Below are 13,550 nucleotides of genomic sequence, written 5' to 3' on the forward strand. Positions count from 1 at the left end.
ACTGCATCACAATAGGCATGCGTACTTTAGACTGCGCATGTCCAGAAAATGATGTCACCGCCTCCGCCATGCGCATAAAAAACGCAAACGCATGCCAAAATGCATTTAAACGCATGCACACGCAGCGTTTTTGTTTGCGTCATGCGCAAGATGATGCGCAGGCGTAAGCATGCTTTTGCATGCATTTTGGCATGTGTTTGCGCATGCAGACGATACGCTGGGGACACATACACAAATGTGAACTTAGCCTTACTGTCTACAGGATAATGGGAAAAGAGACAGTAGGATGGTTGGTTTCAGCAGCTCCCGTGGTGGTGAGGTGACAGCTTCGGTGGTGAGATGACAGCGGGGTTTATTGCAGGTTGTAAACTGTTTCAATGAGACGGTTTTTCAGGTTCCATTGGAAAGTTCCAAATTTGGTGGATAAGCGGACATGTTGGCTCACAGAATTACAGAGGACGGGGGATACTCGGGAGTCTTGGAGGCGATTGGGTGAGGAACGTACGATGGTGGAGGAGAGAAGACGGTCTTAAAAGGACCAGAGATTATGTGTGGGAAGATATCAAGAGATTCGTTTAGAGATATATGGAGGAGACAAATTATGGATAGGTTTTTAGTTTGAACAGGATACGTTGGGGAATTGGGAGCCAATGAAGGGATTTGCAAAGAAGCAGAGGAGTAGCAAGAAGAGAGGTAGGTTAAATGGGATACAACTTTAACTGTACACCCAAACATAAAAAAAATTACTAAAAATTTGCAAAAAATGGGAGTGAGATAACCTATTACCTTTCTGTGATGAACTATCAGTAAGGATGATGACTTTCATTATAGAAAATAATTAATCTGTGATTGCACTTTTCCTTATTTACACTGCTCAAAAAAATAAAGGGAACACTAAAATCCTACATCCTAGATATCACTGAATGAAGTATGCCAGTTGTAAATCTTTATTCATTACATAGTGGTATGTGTTGAGAACAATAAGACCTAAAAATGATCAACGTAAATCACAACTAATATCCCACGGAGGTCTGGAGTTGGAATGATGCTCAAAATCAAAGTGCAAAATGGTCTCCTGAGGGATCTCCTAAAGCATCCGCCAACTTCTGGACAGTCTGTGGTGCGACATGACGTTGGTTGATGGTGCGAGACATGACGTCCCAGATGTGTTCAATCAGATTCAGGTCTGGGGAATGGGTGGGCCAGTCCATAGCTTCAATGACTTCATCTTGCAGGAACTGCTGACACACTCCAGCCACATGAGGTCTGGCATTGTCCTGCATTAGGAGGAACCCAGGGCCAAACGCACCAGCATATGGTCTCACAAGGGGTCTGAGGATCTCATCCCGGTACCTAATGGCAGTCAGGCTACCTCTGGTGAGCATATGGAGGGCTGTGCAGCCCTCCAAAGAAATGCCACCCCACACCATTACTGACCCACTGCCAAACTGGTCATGATGAAGGATGTTACAGGCAGCAGATCGCTCTCCATGGCATCTCCAGACTCTATCACGCCTGTCACATGTGCTCAGTGTGAACCTGCTTTCATCTGTGAAGAGCACAGGGCGCCAGTGGTGAATTTGCCAATCCTGGTGATCTGTGGCAAATGCCAAGCGACCTGCATGATGTTGGGCTGTGAGCACAATTTCCATCTGTGGACTTTGGCACTCAGACCATCCTCATGGAGTCAGTTTCTAACTATTTGTGCAGACACATGCACATTTGTGGCCTGCTGGAGGTCATTTTGCAGGGCTCTGGCAGTGCTCCTCCTGTTCCTCTTTGCACAAAGGCTGAGGTAGCAGTCCTGCTGCTGGGTTGTTGCCCTCCTACAGCCCCCTCCACGTCTCCTGGTAGCGCCTCCAGTCTCTGGACACTACGCTGACAGACACAGCAAACCTTCTTGTCACAGCTCGCACTGATGTGCCATGCTGGATGAGCTGCACTACTTGAGCCACTTGTCTGGGTTGTAGAGTCCGTCTCATGCTACCACGAGTGTGAAAGCCCAACCAACATTCAAAAGTGACCAAAACATCAGCCAGAAACCATTGGCACTGAGATGTCCTTTATTGAGTGTGTCTTGATAATTGCCAATAATTTCCATCTGTTGTCTATTCCATTTGCACAACAGCATGTGAAATTGATTGTCAAACAGTGTTGCTTCCTAAGTGGTCAGTTTGATTTCACAGAAGTTTGATTTACTCGGAGTTATATTCTGTTGTTTAAGTGTTCCCTTTATTTTTTTGAGCAGTGTACTTTGTGAAAGCCCAGATGGATCTCCGAGCAGGCGATTTGCATGAGTGAGATCATGGAAATTTTTCCTAGCCTGATAGGAAGATTGCTGTAAATTTTCGAGTATCTCGAGAGTGAGCTGTGATAAATGAGATGACTATAGGCAAAGGGTCACCACACTTACATATTAGGAGTTTTTGGTAAGAAATTAACTTACTTGTCTTGATGATGATTGGCATCCCTTTTGAGGTTTTGTTCCAAAACAACCATCTTTTGATATGAAAAACCTAAAATATCACAAAAACTAGTATTTACTATGCATAACAGTAATATAGACATGCAAGATTTAAACTAGTATGTTGAGATTAGCACATATGTACCTGGAACTTTCTTCTCAGTCTTCAGTCTCTGTGCGTAGTCTAGACCAATCGTACAATACGGTTTGGGAAGAGTAAGTATCTTTTTGCAGAAGACATAAACTCGTTCATACAATTCATCAGAGATATATGCAGCCTGAAATGTAAATGACAATACATGTAAAGGTTGTGTGTTTTTTTTTTTTTTTTTTAGATTTTACATGGTGAATGTAGCAAAAACATTTGTTAGTGGTTAGTTTCATGTATTTCCTGTCACAATGAACGGTACCTTTATGATGGCATACATCAAAGTGTGCAGTAAAGGGATGATATAATGCAGGTTGTCTTCTAGTTCTGCCTAAAGTGAAAGTACAAATATTGTGATTGGTATTTCTTCAAAACATACAAAAATAACATTATTTGAGCTGACTAGCTTTTGTGTTTTTATTTCTTCACATTTGGCATAAATCCATGCTTTTGCCATAATAATGTGCTTTATAAATCATAACATCAAGTGTTTTATACACCCTTGAATACTTAGGATGTTTAGTCAAATTAGTTAAAGCCACTTTATTTCATGTGAGTCCTAGAATTTCACCATTTTCTATTGTGACAAAACTTGACTTAGCGTGAGCATGTGTAAAGTTTTTTTTCCTATAACTTCTTTATGCAGGTGGATATAGGGTGATTTGGTTTCGTTGGCATTTGTTTATCCACTGTTGCATCACTTTTGACAATATGTCTAGGATAATCTATTTATGTTTTCTTATTGCTTTACTTTTTCATGTTTCCACTTGCCCCATTTTGGCATGTCATTGTTAGAAGTTAGTTATCCTCTGTGAAAAATCGGTACATCCATTCAAGGGGCCCATCTCATCCCTAAAGTTATAGTGTCCGCAAGTCCTTTAGGCTACGTTCACATTTGCGTTGTGCGCCGCAGCGTCGGCGCCGCAACGCACAACGCAAACAAAAACGCAGCAAAACGCATGCACAACGCTGCGTTTTGCGCCGCATGCGTCCTTTTTTTCATTGATTTTGGACGCAGCAAAAATGCAACTTGCTGCGTCCTCTGCGCCCGGACGCGGGCGCCGCAGGGACGCATGCGGCGCAAAACGCAAGTGCGACGCATGTCCATGCGCCCCCATGTTAAATATAGGGGCGCATGACGCATGCGGCGACGCTGCGGCGCCCGACGCTGCGGCGCAGACCGCAAATGTGAACGTAGCCTTATCTAGATGAGTGCTTTTGCTTAACTGATACAAATCCATCAGAGATCCTGGTTCTCATGGCTCTCTCTGCTCCCCTCCCTCTTCCCTTCTCTCTGTTAGATATAACAGCAGGAAGGAGTTTATGCATAACTGCAGAGAGGAGAGATAGTATCTCAGAGAGGGCAGAGAAAACCAGCCACAGAGCTGTGCTGATACAGGAAAGCAGTTGAAGACAGCAGCCCTCTGGATAAAGAACTTGCATCCTTCTAATATTACTGGGAGGAACACACAGACGTCTCATCCAACATCTATTACTGTAGAGTGTAGAGAGGAAGACCACGACGCTTACATCTTGCCTACTTTACTGCGAGAGACACACAGCCCTCACATCCAGCATCTATTACTGGAGTGAGACACAGAGACCTCACATCCAGCCTTTATTACTGGGGAGATATATAGACATCACATTCAGCCTATATTACATACAGAGACATATAGATCTCACATCCAACCTGTATTAGTTTGTATGTGTGGGGTAGAGATATAAAGAGCTCCTATCCAACCCATATTACTTGGAGAAGAACACATGTTTGGCATTCAGGAATTCAGGTAGGTGCACATTGGTAGGATCCAGAGGAAAACAGAGTGACAGAGTAAAAGCGTGGGGAACTCGGATATGATGCAAAGCAAGAATGTGTTGTTGTCTCCATATTACTGGGACATACATGCAGACCTCACATGCAGCTTACATTCCTGGGAGAGAAACTCAGAGCTCACATCCATCCCTTCTAGCATATAGAAACTAATGCATAGTGTCTGCATATTATCTATAGTGATACTTCTAAGTGATTTGCTTACTTAGCATCGGTTGTTTATATATGTCTGGGAGAGACATGCAAACCTCATATCCAGCCTGTATTACTGGGAGAGACACACAGACCTCACATCCAGCCTAAATTATTGGAAGAAAAACAGCAGCTCACACCCAACCTATATTAGTGGGAGAGAAACACATAGCTCACATCCAGCCTACCTTACTGTGAGGAACATGCAGCCCTTACGTCCAACCTATATTACTGATAGAGACATGTAGACCTCACATCCAACCTATATTACTAGGAGAGATACACATACCTCATATCCAGCCTATATTACTGGCAAAAAAACACAGACTTCACATCCAGCCTATATTACTGGGAGAGACATGCAGACCTGACATCCAGCCTATATTACTGGGAAGGACACACAGACCTCACATCCAGCCTATATTACTGGGAGTGACATGCAGACCTGACATCCAGCCTATATTACTGGGAAGGGCACACAGACCTTACATCCAGCCTATATTACTGGGAGAGACATGCAGACCTGACATCCAGCCTATATTACTGGGAAGGACACACAGACTTCACATCCAGCCTATATTACTGGGAGAGACATGCAGACCTGACATCCAGCCTATATTACTGGGAGAGACATGCAGACCTGACATCCAGCCTATATTACTGGGAAGGACACACAGACCTCACATCCAGCCTATATTACTGGGAGAGACATGCAGACCTGACATCCAGCCTATATTACTGGGAAGGGCACACAGACCTTACATCCAGCCTATATTACTGGGAGAGACATGCAGACCTGACATCCAGCCTATATTACTGGGAAGGACACACAGACTTCACATCCAGCCTATATTACTGGGAGAGACATGCAGACCTGACATCCAGCCTATATTACTGGGAGAGACACACAGACCTCACATCCAGCCTATATTCCTCGAGGAGACAAAAAATCTTAAACTTAGTTCTTGCTGCAAGCTGCATATCTGAAAATTAATGAATAAAATTACAAACATATAAAAATCTTTTTATTCATTTCAAGGTAGAGGTAACTGTTAAAATGGACCTTATCAGCTGATTCACACTGCCCAAACCATGAGCATGGTCTGCATGATTGGTTTGTCCAGCATGTATCAGCTAACAAATTCCCTTTAAAGGGGTTGTCCCCCTTCACAAAATCTTGGTTCCTGGTTGCAGTTTGTTATAAAAAAGCATGCTTTTGTCAACCTCCCGAGGTCTGGCTTTGAGTCTCTGGTCCTGGTTTTAGGTATTGTCTGTGGCGTTGATGTCACACCGAGAGCGCGTCGGCCAATCAGCGACCCGCGGACTGTGAGTAAATCGTGTTTGTTTTTTAAATAATATTCTAAATATTTTGAGCTGCCATGCTTTTATTGGTTGTTCATACAGGTCTTATCGGTAGCTACTAAAATACAGTTACCGGACAAGAGAGTTGCTTTGTTTAGCAAAGCCGGACTTAGATGGTCTCTGGAAGTTACTGTATTAAGACATCATTTTTCTTTAATCTTTCTTCCTGTTTTCAAGCAGATATCTTCTTAGTGACCAAAAGTCATATAGTCTGTCCTGTAAACTAAGTTATCTGGGAGCTTTTGCTTCCACAAACTCCGAGCTTTCAGGAAATGCTATTTAGTTAGCAAAACCCCAAAAGACATTCTACATCTTACGTGTGTGGAAATACTACATCTATTGTCCTGTCTGTATGACATGTACGGTAATTGTTAGTGGTCATACCATCATCCCCCTGAGTCACTCCGCTCTGTTGGTACCTATAGGATGATAATCTATTGTGTAGCTACAGAGAACTTGCTGTTGATGAATCACTGGAGATTAGCTGCTTGCCACATGATCACAGGGAGCTGGATTAGATATGGTACTGATAATGGGTTAATTCTGACTTCCTGGTTCTTGACACTATTTGTCTAGAAGTAGCTATTCACATAATTTTATTGCTAGTCAGAACAGGTGACCATCTAATATGTTCCTGAATGGGAATTAATTGACTGTTAAATGTTGAGTGCAAAAAAGGTTTGGGCTGTTTCTAAATTCCCAAAATACTGTGCAATAGCTTGTTCCCCTTTCCCTTTAGAGCCCATGTGTCTTCCATACTTACTCTCTTCCTCTGGAGACGTGAGAAGTAACATGTTGGCTTTTGGGAAAGGCATCTTTGTAATACATATTATAAGCACAAACCACATCGGAATTTCAGTTCCTGGATCATTACTGGAACTAGACATGGTGTGGTTGGCATTCGTGGTTTACTATGTGTATCATAATGAATGGTTCTCTGGAATCTAATGGTGTTATTATCGAATGTCCATACCTTCTCCAACTCTTTAATGATGACTCCCACCATAATGTTTCCACTGTTCGGATTCCGATCCAAGCTCTTGTGCAGAGTCCATCTCAGCATTCCTGTCACAGAACATTATAAGAATGTGCTTCACATTTCTGTAAAGTTTTATGTTCCAGCTATCTCTTGACATCTTTTACCAACCAGTCATTATGAGCGGACACAATGTGGAATTCGACTTGGGATCCTCTCTGCTGCTCCAAAACTGAGCTTTGTTCTCACAGAGACTTGAAGGCCGTGTCTCATGATCTATTTTCATGAGCACAACGCTCCCTTACCCCTTCCTGCTGGCTGGCAGTGCGCTCCTGAGTAATTGACAGTTCAGGTCAGCAGCATGGCCATGCTGCTGACCTGAAAGTATGCGCAGTGGTACTGAATCTGGCTTGGATCAGGGGCATATAGCATTATTCAGCAATCCTGGCCATCTTCAAAGCACTCATTAGAAGCTCTAAAGAAAAGACCCTGTGAGCACTGCGCTCCCTGCCTAGGAGGTGGCCACCGTGGGTGGATTGCGAAGGTGGTTGGCATCCAAGGCAACAAGCAGTAAAAAATAAAATAAAAAATCAGGTATAGGAGGAGAAAGGTGGCAGGAAGAAATGGAAAATGAATTGCAAGCTTGCTTATTTTCTCACTATGTACAGTTCTCCACCTAGCTTTAAAAGTGAGAATAAAACTTTAGGGCACAGTACAAATTAAATTAAAGTCATCCAAGCATGCCAATTTTAGTGGGATCAGTTGACCATCTCATGTGTACAGGGGACTTCCTGACTCTCCCTGACATGATGTTGGGGAAGGGAAGGATCGGGCAGATAGAATCTCAATGCTAGAGATGAGCAAAATGATTAACAGACCCTGGTCCAGGTCAGTTCTCATTGGCCACTGGACGGAAGCCCTTCTGACCGCCTCCTACCTGTTGGCATCTGTGGCTCCACTTTTTCCTAGCCCCCCAGGCCTGCTAATTAAAAGAGAAGCCGATGATGACAGCAAGTAAGAGGCTGTTTGCTGGGCCAATGAATACTGACCTGAACCAGAGTCCAGTAGATAAGTTCTCATATTTCTACCCAGTGTCTAATTATTTTGAAGTGTCTGACCGCAGATTTCTCCTTTCTCCACAATGAAAACACATATCTGGTCCTACAAGTAGAATGCTCATTTGTATCGTATTTGTGTCGGGAGAGCAGGCTGTCTGCTGAACGAACGTTTGTATGACAGCTATCTTGTGTATGGACCACTTTACAAAACTAGACAATTTTGACTTTTACTGACCCATTCCAGGCACTGCAACTAATCAACATGTTTTAAAACACTGGAAAGCTACTTAGAGAAGAACCGGTAAAGATCAAGTCAAAACAGTAAAGTATTTACACCCAAAATGTTAACTACAAGCACATTTGCCTCTTTTCATGCTGCATTTTGCAGTTCTTCACTTGGAACGTTCCCAGCACAAATGTCAAGCATAGACTCCAATGCTACTAAACAAGGCCAAAAGAGTGTCCATCAAGCCACTGTTAAGAGTGGAGTAAACCTTTTGTATGTTATTTGGAATTTAATCGCAGACTATGCTACTCCATACATAGAAATCCCATAGAAAATTATATCTTTTTTTTACCATTTCACTATCTACCTGTTTATTTTTAGTTGGCTTTTTGATCATTATTTTACTTTCCCCCAAATTTTTCTCCTTCAAACCCCAGTTTACCTGGGTCAGACCGCTGTGCTGGATGTTGAATGTCAAGACCTCGAAGAATCGCTTGAACCTTTTGATAAACCATGTCTGCTTCGGTCGCTGAGGAAGACAAAAAATAATGTTCATTGTACAGGGACCGCACAGCAACTACTTCCATCCGGAGTACTTTAATTGATGTCTCCTGGAATGGACAGATAAAGCGTCCGCTTACAATCAGCAAGGTAAGACACTTTCTTACAATTTATCTGTACCTTCCTGGTGATGCATTGATTCTCCGAGCTCGTTCATCACAACACCTCTAAATCTGGCCTTGCACATCAACTCTGCTGGGCCACTTGCACCCACATTCTATCATGTACAGTATATTATAAAAATAATTCAACACATAAAATAAAAAACAAGCTTAAGCCATTTTAGATTGATTTTACATTATTAAGGAAAAACTCTGCATCTCCCATAATCTCGGAAAGGGTGTACAAAAAATGCAATGCAAATGAACGAACGTCTTAGAGAAAACCACCAACGTTATATTTAGTAAGAACAACAGAAATCAACGAGACTTGATTATCTTTCCATCTTGATGAATTGGTCACTTAGCGGCTTTCTCTGTTCAACTAAGTGGTAGGATAGTTTCTGAGTATTTATACCTGTCTGGGCTGCTATTGGCATCATCCAATTACCAAGGTGGCATACGGTTGATGACCCAACATGATATGACTTCTGGAAGAGCTTTCACTACTGCTCAGATGCTGCTCAGATGTGTGGCATCTACCATAGCAATGTACACGTGTTAAGGTTGTATTTTACCCTGGTCCCTTACAATCATTTTACAATATAGACTGTCTTACCTGAGAGGTCCATAGAGAAGGCATTTATCGGCCAGTGGTTGTGAATGAACAGTCAGTGTTCCAGAATGTCCTCCGCGTCTCTTGTCACGAGGGTGAAACTTTTTGTATGTTTTCAGTAGGAGCCTGCATACATAAAGCATAAACGGTTATTAACGCTTGATAATGCATATCACGATTTCCATTCATCCCAAAATGCCACACTGCAAGTTCAGGACCACAATTTAGGACAGCGATGACCCAAGAACATCATTTTCCCTGTGATGGGACTTCCCATACTAATGTTCCCTAGGGCCATGCTTAATAAAAGATAAAAGGAAGATTAAAGTGGTTGTGTACCCCTGGGGTCTATTTTATTATTATTATTTTTTATTTTTTTAAGCTTACTTAAATACATGTATTTGGGACAACAAAAAATATTTTTCTTATTCAAGTTTCATTAAAAAATGCTGCACTGTTGTTCTTTGTTTCGTTGCACATTCAACTTTGTTGTGGTCTGTGGTCATAAAATGACTGAAATGAGCTAAAAAAAGACAGATAATAGCATTATAAATGCTCCCATTAGACCATGAGAATGAGGTCTCTGATAGGTTTTCAGTTAACTTATTATGTAACAAGCAACAAAGAGGCTATCAAAGACTAATAGTGCAAAATTTTGAGTGAAACACAATTACAAAATTATATTTACCATACAATACAGGCATTTAATTACAAAAAAGTCCCCAGAGGTGGACACACCCTTTAATGGATGAACTTTCTAAGTGTCCTACATAGACTTTCATTCTATTTATATATACGTATAATTACTCACCACTTTAAAAGCTATTAATTCAGAAATATTTTTTATGACCCTGATTGGAAGTTACTACAGTATATTGTCTTTCTGTATAATTATACACAACTAGATGGTGGCCCGATTCTAACACATCGGGTATTCTAGAAGATGTATGTAGTTTATTTATGAAGATTTAAGAATAATGCAATGAATACACAAGATTTTCCAGGTAAAATATATACATTATCATTAAATTTTATTGATCATAGAACCCAGTGGCGTAACTACAAAGTTATGGGCCCCGGTGCGAACTTCCAAATGGGGCCCCCCCCCCTACCTCCGTGACGCCCCCCCACCCCCTTCCCCTAGATACGCCTCGGACTGTTGCAGGAATCTCCTGCACTGCAACATGGTGTTGGGTGCCAGCACAGCCCGCACAGTGGTATATCCAGCACAGCCCGCACAGTGGTATATCCAGCACAGCCCGCACAGTGGTATATCCAGCACAGCCCGCACAGTGGTATATCCAGCACAGCCCGCACAGTGGTATATACAGCACAGCCCGCACAGTGGTATGTACAGCACAGCCCGCACAGTGGTATATACAGCACAGCCCGCACAGTGGTATATACAGCACAGCCCGCACAGGGGTAAATACAGCACAGCCCGCACAGGGGTATATACAGCACAGCCCGCACAGGGGTATATACAGCACAGCCCGCACAGGGGTATATACAGCACAGCCCGCACAGGGGTATATACAGCACAGCCCGCACAGGGGTATATACAGCACAGCCCACACAGGGGTATATACAGCACAGCCCGCACAGGGGTATATACAGCACAGCCCGCACAGGGGTATATACAGCACAGCCCGCACAGGGGTATATACAGCACAGCCCGCACAGGGGTATATACAGCACAGCCCGCACAGGGGTATATACAGCACAGCCCGCACAGGGGTATATCCAGCACAGCCCGCACAGGGGTATATACAGCACAGCCCGCACAGGGGTATATACAGCACAGCCCACACAGGGGTATATACAGCACAGCCCGCACAGGGGTATATACAGCACAGCCCGCACAGGGGTATATACAGCACAGCCCGCACAGGGGTATATACAGCACAGCCCACACAGGGGTATATACAGCACAGCCCCCACAGGGGTATATACAGCACAGCCCGCACAGGGGTATATACAGCAGAGCCCGCACAGGGGTATATACAGCAGAGCCCGCACAGGGGTATATGCAGCACAGCCAGCACAGGGGTATATAGACCACAGCCAGCACAGGGGTATATACAGCACAGCCCGCACAGGGGTATATACAGCACAGCCCGCACAGGGGTATATAGAGCACAGCCAGCACAGGGGTATATAGAGCACAGCCCGCATCTCATCTCCCCCCCCCCCCGATAATGGCCCCACAGTCCGGTGAAAAAGAAAAAAAAAAACTCTCCTCACCTTTCCTTTTGCCCGCGCTGCTCCTGGTGGCTTCAGTCTGCCCAGGACACTGCAGGTGCGCGATGATATGACGTCATCGCGCACCCGCAGTGTACTGTCAGAGGCAGAGCGGGGAATGATGGGAGAGGGAGCGTCAGGTGACGCTCTCCTCCATCATTGCATTGAACTATACCGGTGTCATAGACGCCGGTATAGTTAAATGCGGCGGCGGCGGCGGGGGGGGAGGAACAGTGCAGCGGCCCACTACTGGCATCGGCTCTTCTGGCATTTGCCAGAAGTGCCCGATGTCCAGCCCGGCCCTGCCCTGACCTGCCGGCCCGGGGCCCCTGACCTGCGGGGCCCGGTCGCAATGGCGACCGCTGCGACCGCGGTCGTTACGCCCCTGATAGAACCATAGAACTTAATACAACTGAACGAAATTATTAAACAGATCATCAAAATATATAAACCATTACATGAATAACTGTATTTAAATAAATCATCAGACGAAAGAAGTACATCGACACTATAATATATTTGTGCGTGGCACTGTGACTGACAGAACTTGTTCAGTAAACATGAGGGAGCTATGCAGCACTGTGACTGACAGAACTTGTTCAGTAAACGTGAGTGAACTACGTGGCACTGTGACTGACAGAACTTATTCAGTAAACGTGACTGAACTACGTGGCACTGTGACTGACAGAACTTGTTCAGTAAACATGAGGGAACTATGTTGCACTGTGACTGACAGAACTTGTTTAGTAAATGTGACTGAACTACGTGGCATTGTGATTGACAGAACTTGTTCAGTAAACGTGACTGAACTACGTGACACTGTGACTGACAGAACTTGTTCAGTAAACGTGACTGAACTACATGGCACTGACTGACAGAACTTGTTCAGTAAACGTGACTGAACTACGTGGCACTGTGACGTGACTGACAGAACCTGTTCAGTAAACGTGACTGAACTACGTGACACTGTGACTGACAGAACTTGTTCAATAAACGTGACTGAACTACGTGGCACTGTGACTGACAGAACTTGTTCAGTAAACGTGACTGAACTACGTGACACTGTGACTGACAGAACTTGTTCAGTAAACATGACTGAACTACATGGCACTGACTGACAGAACTTGTTCAGTAAACGTGACTGAACTACGTGGCACTGTGACTGACAGAACTGCTCCTCTCGCTGATTTGTCGCGGGCAGCTGGCGCGACCTATCAGCGACGCGGGATTTCCGTTACAGACAGACAGAATTAGACGATTATATAGTAGATATGGAGGACAGTATGTGCCCCCACCACATTACACTACAGGAGCTTTTCTCACCTATCGCTCTACATCCATAGATATTAATATGGAGTTGGTCCCTAGCAGATATAACAGCTTCCACTTTTGTGGGAAGACTTTCTACTAGATTTTGGTGGTGTCTGTGGGAATTTTTGCCCCTTCATCCAAAAGAGCATTTGTGAGGTCAGACTCTGATGTTGGAGGAGAGGCCAAGCTCACAATCTCCTTTCTAGTATATTCTAAACTTGTTGGATGGGGTTGTGCGGCCTTTCATATTTTTCCACCAAACTCCTCCAACAATGTCTGTATGGAGCTTGTGCACTGGGCACAGTCATGGGCAACAAATCAGGATGATTTTTCTGCTCTCTGCTCCTCAGCACTCAGCCCCCCACTATCTAACATTACGAGATCTCCACTTCGGGGCTGAGTTGCTGCGATTCCTTCCACTTCTCAATAATTACTCACAGGTGATGGGAAAGATTTTAGGAGG

General features: G+C 43.9%; 1 protein-coding gene across 6 annotated transcripts in view; it reads right to left on the reverse strand.

Annotated features, from left to right (window-relative positions):
* The window catches only part of PIK3R6 (phosphoinositide-3-kinase regulatory subunit 6), a 105,190-nt gene that overhangs the window by 14,653 nt on the left and 76,987 nt on the right, over window positions 1–13,550 (reverse strand). For 5 of the 6 annotated variants that reach the window (XM_077253541.1, XM_077253540.1, XM_077253538.1 and 2 more), the window contains exons 2-7: window positions 9,539–9,661; window positions 8,703–8,789; window positions 6,974–7,065; window positions 2,875–2,943; window positions 2,610–2,742; window positions 2,447–2,516 (exon numbers count right to left, since the gene is read on the reverse strand). In XM_077253541.1, coding sequence (XP_077109656.1) covers window positions 2,447–2,516; window positions 2,610–2,742; window positions 2,875–2,943; window positions 6,974–7,065; window positions 8,703–8,789; window positions 9,539–9,551 — 464 coding nt within the window. In that variant the 5' untranslated portion in view covers window positions 9,552–9,661. Of the gene's footprint in view, window positions 1–2,446; window positions 2,517–2,609; window positions 2,743–2,874; window positions 2,944–6,973; window positions 7,066–8,702; window positions 8,790–9,538; window positions 9,662–13,550 lie in introns of those variants that run through there. The other variant, XM_077253542.1, reaches the window with a different exon arrangement.

The sequence above is a fragment of the Ranitomeya variabilis genome, chromosome 4, assembly GCF_051348905.1.
Source record: "Ranitomeya variabilis isolate aRanVar5 chromosome 4, aRanVar5.hap1, whole genome shotgun sequence".
In the NCBI taxonomy this organism is placed as follows: domain Eukaryota; kingdom Metazoa; phylum Chordata; class Amphibia; order Anura; family Dendrobatidae; genus Ranitomeya; species Ranitomeya variabilis.